The sequence below is a fragment of the Callithrix jacchus genome, chromosome 8 (assembly GCF_049354715.1).
Source record: "Callithrix jacchus isolate 240 chromosome 8, calJac240_pri, whole genome shotgun sequence".
Classification (NCBI taxonomy): Eukaryota; Metazoa; Chordata; class Mammalia; order Primates; family Cebidae; genus Callithrix; species Callithrix jacchus.
The window spans coordinates 124,900,097-124,915,422 of NC_133509.1; the positions used below are offsets into that span (position 1 = coordinate 124,900,097).

Consider the following 15,326-nt stretch of genomic DNA (forward strand, 5'->3'; position numbering starts at 1 on the left):
GTTCATTTTTAAACTGGTCACAATTTATTCCATTTAATCAAGCCAAGTACAGTCAACCAGACTTACACATTCAGAGAAACTCAAAATTAACAGTTCACTTGAACTGATTAGGATGTTATATTAGCGGCCGATTTCCACTTTTACTTGGTTGCTTGATTTTACAGAGAGATATTTATGGTTTTAATAAGATTTTCCTCCCATCTGTTTTGGTCCTACCATAACATCATCCCATGTTTGATGGACAGCTGGTTGTTAGGGAAATTATTGGGACATGATAACAAATGTGGTGTTTAAATTTTACCACAGGGCTAAGCAGGCAGAAAGATGAGGTTTAAGAGAAGCCTTGGTTAATAGGATAGTGCCTAGGTATAATTGGCAAACCCAATGAGAACAGTTATGAAAGTTGTGCATTGTGGGTGGTCAGAAGCAAGGTGGGTACCTAACACATGCTGGATCACTGTTAAAGTTGCCTAGCAACTGACAGGCAATGTGGATAGTCGGGGATAAGCAGAAATGTTGGTGCTGCCACTTCGGGAGAAAACCAGACAAGTGCTTGACTGCAAAATTATTGGCTTTTTGAGGAAACATAAAATACATTCTCTCTCCTCTGCTTTTCAGTATCACTATGCAGTACTCCTTCTCTAATGTCTGTTACTTTGATTTTGAAACAAATCATTTCTTTTTGTTCTCCTTTGTCTCAGTCTTTTGGTGAAAATAAAACTGGATTACACAAGAAAATACTTGTAGATGTCATTGCGTAGACTTGGTTGCCTGGCCCTGTGGCCCTAAGATACTGGGATTAGCTGTTATGCTTCATGTACTTTGTTACAAATGACAGTTACCAGTACTAACGCCTACAAGTGATTTCCTTTATACAATAGAGATGATTCAAGGTCATATTACTACCCTCGCCTGCCTGCATTCTGGTACAAGTAGACTGAAGACAGAGCAAACCCCTTTCTGCACTCATGTGAGCAAGTCTCATGAGCGTCATCACTCTTGGCAAAAAGCTTGAGACCCCTGACTTAGTGCCTGGAGACCCTTTGCACACTGGCATTGCTAATCACTAAGTGCGCATCTGGCTTGAGAGGAGATGCTACCTGGAATTTCCCACCAGGGCCTGGCCTCCATAGAAAACCTCTCACATGTAATATAGCAAATACTTGTGTGGTACTTACTGTATGCTGGCCAAGTGCTTTTTTATACTAACTCATTTAATCCCATGGAACTTGCCTTCTACTTGACGTAGACCTGTTGTCTCTCTGCTTTGGGATTGTTACAGAGACACTACAGGAGAGTCAGCAGGATGGTGATGGGCCGAGAGAAGGAAGGGAGGAAGTAGGTTGCCTATAAGGTTGTGAGCACAGCTCTCCAGAAGAGTTAAATGTGCTGTTAGGCTTTGTGGAGCAGATCATAGCCCCTAGGAGGCTGCTCCTCCAGCTATCTCAGGTCTTAGTGGAAACCTTCCTTGTGCTTTGCAGCACCAATGCTTCAGGCTCCAAAAAGACAAGAATTGTTCCTAGGATACTGTGCACTGTGGGACTGAGGAAAACAAATGTAAGGTACCAGCCAGCCTTCACAAACCTTGTAGAGGAATCATCTTCAGAGAGCTTTTCAAGGCCTCCAAGGACATTGAAAAAATGCTGACCATATATTGGGCTATTCAGTCTTACTGGACATGTAAACAGTCCATCCACTCTGCAGCCACACTTTTGCTTAAGACATATGCTTCTGCTCTCTAGGCCCATTTCCCCATCTGTAAAACCAGCGGTTGGGCTAAATCAGTGGATTTCATGTTGTGTTCCTTGGACTCCAGTGGACTCTGGAAACCCCTTTTAGAAGCCACCACAACAGTGGGCAAAGAGAGAGACGAGTGCAGGTGATTCACCCAGCGACACTTGCCCTTGTTTGCTTAAAATATTTCCTTTGAACAAAGCGTTCTCCAGGTTTAAAAAGAAAATTTTTTTAAATCATTATAATAGATCATCTCCCAGGGCCCATTCTAACAAGCATTTCATAGTTCTGTTAAAAGCATTAAGTTTCCACTTGCACCTAGATTATTTCATTCATTCCTCATTATAACTCAGTGCAGTGAGCAGATGGTTGTTAAGTCCATATTGTAGGTGAAGAAATTGGTGACCTAAGTGCATAACCACAAGGGAACAGAGCTAGCCAAAAGCAAACTCAAATCTTACAGTCTGCTCTTTTCAAGTCCTTGTATTTATTGCCTTTCTACTATAGGAGATAGATGAAAACATTGGACCATTTCATTAAAAATAAAATAGTACTTTTTTGTTATCACATGGGTTACTGCCAAATACATACTCAAATTCTTTGATATAGTATTCTAAATGCCAATTTTGACCTGAAATTTGAAAAGCAATTTTTTATCCTTCTTAGCAGTAATTTTTGTCATTTTGGATTCTTAATGTTAATATGATGACTTCTAAAATCCTTATAATTCCATCTGTAGGATCAAGGATAGATAGATCCCTTTGAAGACTAGGTCAGCAGCTAGCCTGGACTATGCCATAGAGCACCAAAGCCTCCCTTTAGAATCCAGCGTGGCTATGAAAGACTGCTTGTCTGGGGAGGGTCGTGATACGCCTGTGACTGAGGAACAAAGTGGAGTTGCAAGTAGATTTGTCCAAATCTATTTGGTGGTTTGTCAGACTTTGCACTTGCAAAACCCCACACCGAAGTATCTAATCTCCTTTAGTGTTCTGCTCTTATCTGCTCGAAAACATGCATCATAATCATTTTCATTTTTCTTTTCCTGCTGGCATTTCTTTGTTAATACACTGTATCTGTAAGACCTGATATCCACCCTGGAAACACAGCTGATGTGTTACATCCTCTTAGAAGTTCATCTTTCAAGATTCTTAACATTTGCAGAAATTTGAGACAGGGTCTTATTCTGTCACCCAGGCTGGAGTTCAGTGGCATGATCACTACTCACTGTAGTGATGACCTCCCACCCTTAGGTGATCCTCCTTTTGCAGGCTCCAAAGTAGCTGGGACTACAGGTGTATGCCACCATGCCTGGCTTTTTTTTTTTTTTTTTAGATGGAGTCTCACTGTGTGTGCCCAGGCTGGAGTGCAATGGCATGATCTCAGCTCACTGCAACCTCTGCCTCCAGGGTCCAGGCGATTCTCCTGCCTCAGCCTCCCGAGTAGCTGGGATTACAGGTACCCGCCACCAAGCCCAGCTAATTTTTTTGTGTTTTTAGTAGAGATAGAGTTTCACCATGTTGGCTAGTCTGGTCTCAAACTCCTGTCCTCAGGTGATCCACCTACCTCAGCCCTCCAAAGTTCTGGGATTATAGGTGTGAGCCACCATGCCTGGCCCATGCCTTGCTAATTTTTGTATTTTTTGTAGAGATGAGGTCTCGCAAGGTTGCCCAGGTTGGTCTTGAACTCCTGAGCTCAAAGCTTTCTGTCTGCCTTGGCCTCCCAAAGTGCTGGGATTATAGGTGTGAACCACCATGCCCACCAACTCTTTATTATTCATCAGTATTTTCACTCATCCTTTTTTAGGCTTTCAAAGTTAATCATTGTCATTATTATTTTACAGATACTTCTTGTTTACAGTTACCCACAAGTTTACTCATTTCGTTGTTCCTTTTTCTTCCCAGTAGTCCTATCCTTTGAAACAAATTGAGTTTTATTCCTGACCTCTATCTTTTATAGTTATTTCGTTGACTCCTTCTTATTGGCAATAAGCTCTGATTTGTTTTTCTAAAACTGCCTTTATTTTTTTCCTCATTTTTAAGTGATAATTTAATTGAATTTAAAATTATTTGGCCGGGCACGGTGGCTCACACCTGTAATGCCAGCACTTTAGGAGGCCAAGGCCAGTGGATCACTTGAGACTAGGAGTTCAAGACCAGCCTGGACAACATGGCAAAACCCGGTCTCTACTAAAAATACAAAAATTAGCTAGGCATGATGGTGCACACCTGTAATCCCAGCTACTCAAGTGGCTGAGGCATGAAAATCACTGGAACCCAGGAGGCAGAGGTGGCAGTGAGCTGAGATCACTCCACTGCACTCCAACTTGAGTTATAGAGCAAGACCCTGTCTCTTGCTCTATAACTCAAAAAAACAAACAAACAAAAAAAAACTGGGAGAAAGTACTGCTAACTGAGATTTTATTTTTTTTCATTTTGAGACCCATTTTCACTCTGTCATCCAGGCTGGAGTGCAGTGGTGCAATCTTGGCTCACTGTAACCTTTACTCCTGGGCTCAAGTCATCCTTCCACCTTAGCCTCCCAAGTAGCTGGGACTACAGGCATGCACCACCACACCTGGCTAATTTTTTTTTTTTTTTTTAAGAGATGGGGTCTCACTCTGCTGCTGATCTCAAACTTCTGAGCTTAAGCAGTCCTTCCACCTCAGCCTCCCAAAATACTGGGATTATAGGCAAGAACCACTTCTTATGCCTGGTCTTCCTCCTAGTTCCTTAGATGTTTTTTCCATTGGCTTTTGAGCTCAGTTGTTGGTATTGAAAAGTTGCCACCTAATTATTGTTCCTTGTGGAAAGACTGTCTTTTCTCTTTGGCCACTTTAAGATTTTCTTTACCTTTGGTATTCAGTGTAGATACGATGGATAAATTGGTATAGATGTATTTTTATTTATTCTGAGCAGGATTTGTTGTATTTCTTCCCAATTCAGTAAAATTATTGGCTATTATCGTTAAGCATATTGACTCTCACTCTCTCTTACTTGCATTTTATAACTCTGAATAGATGCTTGTTTGACCCTCTCATTCTATCTTCAGTTTCTTACTTTCCACCTCTTTGCCTCTGAGTTGCATTTTACCTGATTTCTTTGGATCTTTCTTCTAGTTCATTAGTTTTGTTTTCATCTGTGACTCATGTGGTGTTTAGTTCATCAGAGTTTTTAATTCTATTAACTATTTTTTACTTTTGAACTTCTCAGATATCATGTTTCATGGTTTAGAGTTCAGACCAGAGTCTCACTGCCTGAGTTCAAATTCTTACTCTGTCACTTACTACCAATTGAAATCTTGAGCAAATGATTTTCATTTTCTCATCTGTTAAATAAGGATAGTAATAAAATAGGTATCTAATAGTTAAGAATGAAAATAAATAGAATATGTAAAGGTATTAAAACAATATTTGGCAGTTAATAGATGCTGTATATTAACTGCCATTATTAGCAAATTTGTTTCTTTCTTGTTTCATTATTTCTTTTGTATGTTGTTTACTTTGAAATTTTATGTTTTTGTTTTGTTTTTCGAGATGGGTCTTGTTGTGTCACCTAGGCTAGAGTGCAGTGGCATGCGATCATAGCTCCTGGACTCAAGTGATTCTCCCATCTCAGTCTCTCAAGTAACTGGGACTGCAGGTGTACACCCCCGTGCCTGGCTAATTTTTGCATTTTATTTTGATGTGGGATCTTGCTTTGTTGCCCGGGCTGTTCTCAAACTCCTGGCCTCAAGTGATCCTCCTGTCTTGGCCTCTCAAAGAACTGGGATTACAGGCATAAGCCACCATGCCCGGCTCAAATCATTTTAAATACACTTTTTATTTATTTATTTTTTTGAGACATAGTGTTGCTCTGTCGCCAGGCACCAAGTTGGAATGCAATGGTGCGATCTCGGCTCACTGCAACCTCGGCCTCCTGGGTTCAAGCAGTTCTCCTGCCTCAGCCTCCCAAGTAGCTGGGACTACAGGCACACACCACCACATCCAGCTAATTTTTGTATTTTTTAGTAGAGACAGGGTTTCACCATGTTGGCCAGGGTGGTCTCAATCTCTTGACCTCATGATCTGCCCACTCAGCCTCCCAAAGTGCTGAGATCACAGGTGTGAGCCACTGTGCCTGGCAAATATACTTACTTTTAACTTGTCATCTAATAGGCCAATCATCTGAAGTTCCTTGAGGTCTAACTCTATTTTCTGTTGTCTTTTGCTCGTGATGGATTTGGATTATTTTCCCTTTTATTTTACAATTTATATCTTCACTGAAGCTTTAACTATAAAAATTATCTGTGACTTGAGTGGACAGACCCCTGTACCTCCAGATAGATTTTGTTTCTGCAGTCTCTTCAAGAACCTGGAACCAATGTGTATGTTAATACCTTGATATAAGGTAGGGCAGATACCTAGCATTCCAATATTTGAGAAATCAGTTAGAAAAAAAGGAGTGACCAGAGAGGTTGAAAGCAGAAAGGAAGCCAAAATGTAGCAGAAAACAAGGAAAAATATCACATTAATGTTTCAATTATGCCAGGGGACAGGAGGCACTGATAGTAGAAGTCTCATGCTACTGAGAGATTAACATAAGATTAAAGAAATTTCCATTGGATGTGGCAATGTGGAGGTTTTCAGTGATTTTGAGTGATTTCAGGATAGTGGTTTGGAGAAAAGTCTTATACTGAAAGCACATAATAAATTGAAGGGCAAGTGGGAGTCTCTGTAGTATTGTACTGGACTGGAAGTTATAGCCAGTGCAATAAGGCAAAAAAAAAAAGGCATAATAAAGATTGTTAAGGAAGAAGTAAAACTATATTTGCAGATGATTTTGCATTTGTAAAACCCCAGGTTGTTTAAACATGATTTCAAGATTCACTATAAAAGCAGGGTAAGACTGTGATATCAGCATAAGAATAGATAAATTGATCAATAGAACAGAATAGAGTCCAGAAATAGACACATATATTATCAAAGATTTTTGACAAAGGCACCAATGTAATTTAATGGACAAAGGATGTTCTTTTCAAAAAATAGTGCTAAAGCAATTGGATATTGATGCAGAAAAGAAAAAAAAAAAAACCTAGTCCTATCTTAGGCCATAGACAAAATTAATTTCAAATGTATGATATACCCAAGTAAGAAAGCTAAAGCTGTTAAGCTTAGAACAAGAATATCCTATGACCTTGAAATAGGCAAGATTTAGTACATAAGACATAAAATGTACTTAACAAGAGAAGATGTACACATTTGGACTTCAGAATATTTTAAAACTTTATTTTGTTTATTTTAAAACTTTATTTTAAAACACCAGTTTGGGATAGATGAGAAAGCTTTTTCTAAGTAAGACCTCACACTCAGAAGCTATAAAGTAAACAGTTGCACCTTGGATAACTTACGTCCTCCCCTCAAAATGGAAGAGAACAAGCAAAAAAGACCTTCTGAACTATGAAGGTTTTCATAAAGTTATAACTGGATGAGCATTTACAACATAATTGTAATATATGAAAAGCACCGTGTGGTGGGCAGAATAATGGCTCCTCAAAGATGTCGTTGTCCAAATCCTCAGGGGTGTGACTGTTAAATTACCTGACAAAGGGGAATTAAGGTGGCAGTTGGTATTAGCAGTGCTAGTCACATGACCTTAACATGGGGTGGTTACTGGGGGAGGGCCCAGTATAACCACAAAGGTACTTTGGAAGTGGAAGAGAGACAAGTCGAGGAGGGTGGTGGAGACAAGTGGAGAGAGAGAGAGCTCGGGCACGCACACACACCACATGAATAGAACTCAACTGATCTCATTGGCCTTGAAGATGAAACAGACACATTCCAAGGGGAATGCAGACAGCCTCCAGAACTAGAAAAGGCAAGGAAATGAATTCTTCCCGAGAGCCTCTGGAAGAAACACAACCTCCCAATACTTTAATTTTACTTTACTTTGTGTAAGATAATGAATCTTGGTTTCAAGTCATTAAATTTGTTTTGTGGCATGTTGTTAAAGCAGCAGCAGGAAACTAATGTGCACTGCATATTAGGAGGAGGAAAACCAGTATCATAATTTAAAAATTTATAATTCACAGAAGTAAACATCAGCATTCAGTAGTGATGTGGGTTGGCTATATCCCAACCCAAATCTCACCTTGAATTGTAGCACCTGTAATCCCCATGTGTCATGGGAGGGACCTGGTGGGAGGTAACTGAATCATGAGGGTAGTTTTCCTGTGCTGTTCACACGATGGTGAATATGCCTCTATTTACTGATGATTTTTATAAAGGGCAGTTTCCCTACACACACGCTTTTGCCTGCCGTCATGTAAGGCATACCTTGGGTCCTCCTTTGCCTTCTGCCATGATTGTGAAGCCTCCCCAGCCATGTGAAACTCTGAGTCCATTAAACCTCCTTTCCTTTATAAATTACCCTGTCTTGGGAATGTCTTCACTAACAGTGAGAGAAGAGACTGTTACAGTAAATTGATACTGGTACAGTGGGGTGCTGCTATAAGGATACCCAAAAATGTGGAAGCAACTTTGGAACTGGGTAACAGGCAGAGGTTGGAACTGTTTGGAGGGCTCAGAAGAAGACAGGAAAATGTGGGAAAATGGGAACTTCCTAGAGACTTGGAAGGCTCGGAAGACAGGAAGATGTGGGAAAGTTTAGAGCTCCCTAGAGACTTGTTGAATGGCTTTGACCAAAATGCTGATAATGATGTGGACAATGAAGTCCAGGCTGATGTGTTCTCAGATGGAGATGAGGAACTTGTTGGGAAATGGAGCATAGAGGGCTCTTCCTATGTTTTAGCAAAGAGGCTGGTGGCATTTTGCCCCTGCCCTAGAGATCTCTGGAACTTTGAACTTGAAAGATATGAATTAGGGTATCTGGTGGAAGAAATTTCTAAGCAGTAAAGTGTTTGAGGTGATTTTGGGTAGTCTTAAAAGCATACAGTTTTATTCATTCACAAAGATATTGTTTGGAATTGGAACTTATATTTAAGAGAACTTATATATCAAGCAGAGCGTAAAAGTTTGGAAAACCTGCCAACTGACAATGCTATAGAAAAGAAAAACCCATGTTCTGAGGACTGCAGAAATTTGCCTAAGAAAGGAGGGAAAATGTCTTCAGGTTATGTCAGAGGTCTTCACGGCAGACCCTCCCATCACAGGCCTGAAGGTGTAGGAGGAAAAGATGGTTTTGTGGGCCAGGCCCAGGACCTTGCTGCTTTGTGCAGTCTTGGGACTTGGTTCCCTGCCTCCCAGTAATGGCTAAAAGGTGCCAACATACAACTCAAGCCATTGCTTCAGAGGATGCAAGCCCCCAAGTCTTGGTGACTCCCATGTGGTGTTGGGCCTGCTGGTGCACAGAAATTAAGAATTGAGGTTTGGGAACCTCTACCTACATTTCAGAGGATGTATGGAAATGCCTGGATGCCCAGGCAGAGGTGCACTGCAGGGGCAGAGCCTTCATGGAGAACCTCTGCTAGGGTAGTGCAGCAGGGAAATGTAGGGTAGGAGCCCCTACCCAGAGTCCCCACTGGGGCACTGCCTAGTGGAGCTGAGAGAAGAGGGCTACCATCCTCCAGACCACAGAATGGTAGATCCACCAACAGCTTGCGTGTGGGACCTGGAAAAGGTGCAGAAACTCAATGACACCCCATGAAAGCAGCCAACAGGGGGGCTATACCCTGCAAAGCTAAAGGGGCAAAGCCTGCCCAAGGCCATGGAAGCCTACCTCTTGCATCAGCATGACCTGGAGTATGCAAGAGTCAAAGGACTCTTGGAGTCCTTTGGAGTCAAAGGAGATCATTTGGGAGCTTTAAGATTTGACTGCCCCACTGGATTTTGGACTTGCACGGGGCCTGTAGCCCCTTTGTTTTGGCCAATTTTTCCCATTTAGAATGGGTGTGTTAACCCAGTGCCTGTACCCACATTGTAACTAGGAAGTAACTAACTAGCTTTTGATTTTAGAGGGTCATAGGCAGAAGGGACTTACCTTGTCTAAGATCAGTCTTCGGACTGTGGACTTTTGAGTTAATGATGAATTGACTGTTGGGAGACTGTTGGCAAGGCATGATTGTATTTTGAAATGTGAGAACATGAGATTTGGGAGGGGTCAGAGGTGGAATGATACGGTTTAGCTCTGTGTCCTCACTCAAATCTCATCTTGAACTGTAGCTTCCATAATTCTCATGTGTTGTGGGAGGGACCTGGTGGGAGGTAATTGAATCGGGGAGGGGGGGTTTCCCATGCTGTTCTGGTGAGAGTGAATAGGTCTCACAGGATCTGATGGTTTTATAAAGGGTAGTTCCCTTGCACATGCTCTCTTGCCTGCTGCCATATAAGATATGCCATTGCTCCTCCTTTGCCTTATGCCATGATTGTGAGGCCTCCCCAGCCATGTGGAACTCTGAGTCCATTAAACCTCCTTTCCTTTGTAAATTATCTAGCTTTGAGTATGTCTTTATTAGCAGCATGAGAACAGGCTAATAGAAGTACATACAGTTAAAAATACTTGATATGCTTTGGCTGTGTCCCCACCCAAATCTTATTTTGGAATTGTAGCTCCCATAATTCCCACATGTTGTGAGGGGACCTGGTGGGAGAAAATTAAATCTTGGGGGCAGTTTCCTCCATAACGTTCTCATAGGACTGAATAAGTCTCACGAGATCTGATGGTTTTATAAGGGGAAACACCTTTTGCTTGGTTCTAATTTTCTCTCTTTGTCTGCCACCATCCTTGTAAGACATGACATGTTCCTCCTTGCCTTCCGCCATGATTGTGAGGCCTCCCCAGCCATGTGGAACTGTGAGTCCATTAAACCTCTTGCCTTTATAAATTGCCCAGTCTTGGGTATGTCTTTATTAGCTCCATGAGAACAGATTGATAGAATACTTAACATCATTAGTAATTAGAGAAGTCAAATTTAAATGAGATACAGTTTGCCAGTTAGACTTGTAAAACTTTTCATAGATACTGTCTACCAGTGTTCTCAGAGTCTAAGAAAATAATACTTCTATACACTGTTGCTAATAATCTAAATAGGATAGATGCTTGAGACAGAAATTGGACAGAATCTATCAAAATTAAGGATAATGTCCCTGTTTATACCTGTATACAATTTGAATCTTTTACAGTGAGAATATCTTTACATATCACCTGTGAAATGTCTTTTTAATTCATAAAACAGAAACTAAGATGATAAAAGAAAACCTACACTGAATGCAAAATGGAAGGAAACCTACAATGTCTGCATTTGTGGCACACATTGCCGTGGAGTTTTAGGAAAGGGACAACAGCAGTGTTGGCTGGAATCATGGTTTCCCCTCCACATTAGCACAGCTGCTTGATCTCCATCTTCTCCAGCACCACTGTTAACATTCTGTTTTATTGCAGCTGTCTGTGAATGTGTCTGTCCCCTCATCCCTGGTCCTCTAGAAGTGCGTTGGCCAAAGCGTCAGTCTGTATATTGTCTCATTGTCTCTGTACTCTTTGTGCTGCTGCTGCCTAGACTACTAAGTAATTAATAATGAAAAGAAATTTTTTATCAGTGGACATATGTTCCCGTAACAGCAGTCATCCTTAGGGACTCATACATCTAAAAAAAATCTTAAAAGTGAATCTAATCAGCCACTCTAATTGGTGCTCAAGCAGGCATTGGTGATGGCAACTGTTCCCTTTACCAAAGTTCAGGTTTTGAAAGATGCATGGAGCAAGGTTTGGCCCAGAGGTCATCTTCATAGCTCCCTACTTCCTTTCTTAGGTAGTTGTTTCCCTGATGTGTTATCATGAACATCCAGCAAGTACTTCCCAGGGGTAAACCTCTAGTGAAACTCAGAGATTTTACTTTGGGATGAGACTACGTCACTGGAGGGGAGCACTCTAGTTAATGTGAGATGGGTATCTCTTGTTATTGTAGACTCTAGCCTGGAAAGGGATTTCGGTCTCATAGACTGACAGCCCTCATATTGGAGACAGGAACGTAAAGCCCAGGGAGGTGAGGAGTGGCTTAAGGAGTCTCTCTGAGTGGGGAAGCTGAGATACAAACGTCTGCTCCTGATTCAGGGTCCAGGGCTCTTCTCTCAACTTGTTCCTGCCTGCCTTCTCCATTTGCCTCACATGCCATTCCTGTGCTCTCCTGAGATTTCCTGTAGGAGTTTTTTTGGTCATACTTATCAAGTTTACTCTTAAAAATTTAATCTTTGGGACAAAATGTTCATATTGGGAACTGAGGTCAAACCTGTAATAAGCAGCCACACCTTACACCCTGTGGCAGAGTGTTCTACCATCATTTTCACTCCTTGTAGGCAAGGCGACAATAAACTGCCTAACTGAGCAGCAGAGCATTAGTCAGCTTAGCTGTGGTGGCTTGGTGCCTCATTCAGTTCAGGCTGCTATACAGAGCAACTTACAAATAAATCTCATTGTTCTAGAGAATGGAAGTTCAATGTCAGGGTGCCAGCATGGCCAGATTCCGATGAGGGCCCTCTTCTGGGTTGCAGCCTGCTGACTTCTCATTGTGTCCTCACAAGGTGGAAAGAGGGCAAGGCAGCTCTCCAGGGTCTCCTTTATAAGGGTACCAGTCTCATTCATTAGGACTCCATCTTCATGACAATTAGCCCAAAGCCCCGGCTCTTGACACAGTCACATTGGAGGTTAGGATTTCAACATATGAATTCTGAGGGACACGAAAATTCAGTCCATAACACTTGGTAATGGCAACTTGTCTAGCCTCAACCACAATTTCTAGAATTCCCTTTCTTGTATGTTTCCAATCGGGTGGGCCCCAAGGGAGATTCTTAACAGTTGGAGAGCAAATGTGAGACAGCAGCCATTTTTATAATTCATGCATTGTCACTGTGTCCAGCAAAAGCTGGACCTCACATGCTCTCAAGTCCTGCTTCAGCTTCTCTAACTCCTAGCTCTCACCAGGTGTGTATTTTTTCTGTGATGAAGGCTCTGTCTTGCAAGACACCCACACCTCTAGTGCCAGAGGCACAAAATCCATTGTGGGTGTCCGTCCTCATGGGCTTCAGCCCTTGCCTGTGGCTCCAGCTAGTTATTCTCTACTTTATGTCCATCTTCCTCGGGCTTACTCCTACTCTGTAGATGTCTAGTTCCAGCATCAGGGCAGGTAACAGCCTTATAAAGACTTTAACCAGCTCCTACAATTATATGATAAATTCCTGTAAGAAATACACACAAACACACATATACTTTTCTAGTTATGTTTCTGTGATTGAACCCTGACTGATACACCCCCAGAAGCTAATGTCTTACTCATTATTACTTTATTAAGAGTTTGGGTAGTAGTTCTGGTGGATGGTAGACGATGGGACCTCCAGAGTTCTATCCTAAGTATCTAAAGTAAATTAAATACCCCACCCCTCTTTAGTGATGAAGCATCACTCAATATCCAACAACGAAACAAACCATGGCACTTGGGAGAGAAAGCAGCCCAGTCCAGTAGACAAAAGAACAATGGGCAGGAGAAACAAAATGGTGAAAACGAGTTCTCAGCGAAACTGGGACAGTGGACAATGGATTCCAGGTGGACAGAAGCTAGAACTCCTTTGGCGTTATGGGCACAAGAGAGCCCTGTGGTGTTGCTGTGCCTTGTGAAAGACATGGTGCTTTTGCTGTACATGACATATGCGCGTGCACACACACACACACACACACACACACACACACACGCCCCACCCCTACCCCTCCACCCCACAAGAGTTTGGAAATACCCCATCTTCCTGGCTCAATGTAAAAAGTCATTAAAGATGATATCTCAGGGAATGTTGATTTATCACCTACAAACCTGCAAGTGACTTTCAGGCTCTGAGTGTTCACAGTAAGGTTTCTAAGGTTCCAGATGTTTCAAAATCTCTTAGAAGTCAAATGAAAGGAGGGACTGGAGGAAGCCCTCTGAAAGGCTGTCCTCACGATCTCCATTGAACTTTACTTTGGAATAAGCCCTCAAATCTTGAAATGCTAAGAAAACACAACTCATGGGGAAAGAATGAGAACAGCCTTCCAGAAGATACCTCCTGTCTGTGTTGTCATGATACCGATAGTCAAGAGTTGCCCAGAAAGTGATAATCTAATAAGTGAGAAAAACACCCCAAACCCACTGTTTGCTTTTGCCGTTAGATTTTTCTCCTTGCCCTATTTTTACTAGCAGTTGAAAGACCTCAAAGCAAGATGTCATTCTGGACTTTTCAAAAAACACTTTTTCCTAGGATCATAATACCAGTTTATCACAAACATCAGCTTACTCTTCACTTTATGTCTCAACGACGTCACAGACGTCATATTCATGATCATGGTCCTTGTGCAAAGGTTTCCCGTCTTCACTATGGTTCATTTAAGAAGCCAGGAAGGTTTGTAAATAATGCTCTGTTTTCTTAAGTCAGCTTAATTGCTTCAAGAGTTTTTCTTAGCTCTGATTTCCACATTCTTCTTTCTCTGTTCCCATAGAACCCTTAACAGACATTATTCTTTTTATCTTACTTTGATCATTGTTTTTGTTTGACTCTCCGATTCCAGCAGACAACAGTAATAGTTCCAGCACATAGCTTAGAAAACATACTTGGTGCACCAGTGAGTGAATCTTGAAATATTCAGTCATCCACAAAGGCTGTAAAGAGTTTTCTGAATAGCTGAAGTTTATATATTTTAAAATGAAAAAAATGTTTATGTTGGGTTTATGTTAAGCTCTGCCACATTCGCTTATGAAAGAGAGTCTCTGAAGATGCCTCAGATCTTAGTGGTCTCCGTTCCTGAGCATCTTGATGTGCATCTTGGCTCCTCTTGCAAGATCAGTGTCCAGTCTCCTTCCTCCTGCTGCACGTTGATTTTTTTTTTTTTTTTTTTTACTACTTCTTGAGACAAGGTCTTACTGTCATCCAGGCTGGAGTGCGGTGGTGCGATCTCCACTCACTGCAACCTCCACCTCACAGGCTTAAGCGATCCTCCCACCTCAGCCTTTCAGGTAGTATGACTATAGGTTGGTGACACCACGCCCGGCTAATTTTTTGTAGAGATGTGATTTTGCCATCTTTCCCAGGCTAGTCCTGGGTTCAAGTGGTCTGCTTGCCTCGGCCTCCCAAAATGGTGGGATTACAGACAGGAGTGAGCCACCACGCCTGGCTTGCACCATGATTTTTTAGCCACAGATTTTTGAACATATAAAACATCATTCTGAATGTACCATTTCTTTCTTTTTTTTTTTTTTAATTAGACGGAGTCTCACTCTGTAGCCCAAGCTGGAGTACAATGGTGCAATCTTGATTCCCTGCAACCTCCGCCTCCCAGGTCCCAGTTCAAGCAATTCTCCCGCCTCAACCTCCAGAGCAGCTGGGATTATAGGAACGCACCACCATGCCTACCTAATTTTTTAGTAGAGACAGGGTTTCATCATGTTGGCCAGGCTGGGCTTGAACTCCTGATCTAGTAATCCACCTGCCTCAGCCTCCCAAAGTGCTGGAATTACAGGTGTGTGCCACCATGTCTGGGCTGAATGTACCATTTCTTTCTAGACACAAATAACAATCTCTTGCCCTCACAGCTGTTTTCTTCACATTGAAAGAAATTAACACTACCTGGCAAAAAAAAAAAAAA

General features: G+C 41.8%; 1 protein-coding gene across 13 annotated transcripts in view; it reads left to right on the forward strand.

The window, feature by feature from the left end:
- Positions 1-15,326, forward strand: part of TDP1 (tyrosyl-DNA phosphodiesterase 1) — a 99,110-nt gene that overhangs the window by 51,738 nt on the left and 32,046 nt on the right. For 6 of the 13 annotated variants that reach the window (XM_078335598.1, XM_078335595.1, XM_078335599.1 and 3 more), the window contains one exon: positions 3,067-3,189. The exons of the other annotated variants lie outside the window; for them this stretch is intronic. In XM_078335598.1, the coding sequence (XP_078191724.1) occupies positions 3,067-3,189 (123 nt within the window). The remainder of the gene's footprint in view (positions 1-3,066; positions 3,190-15,326) is intronic. 13 annotated transcript variants of the gene reach the window in all.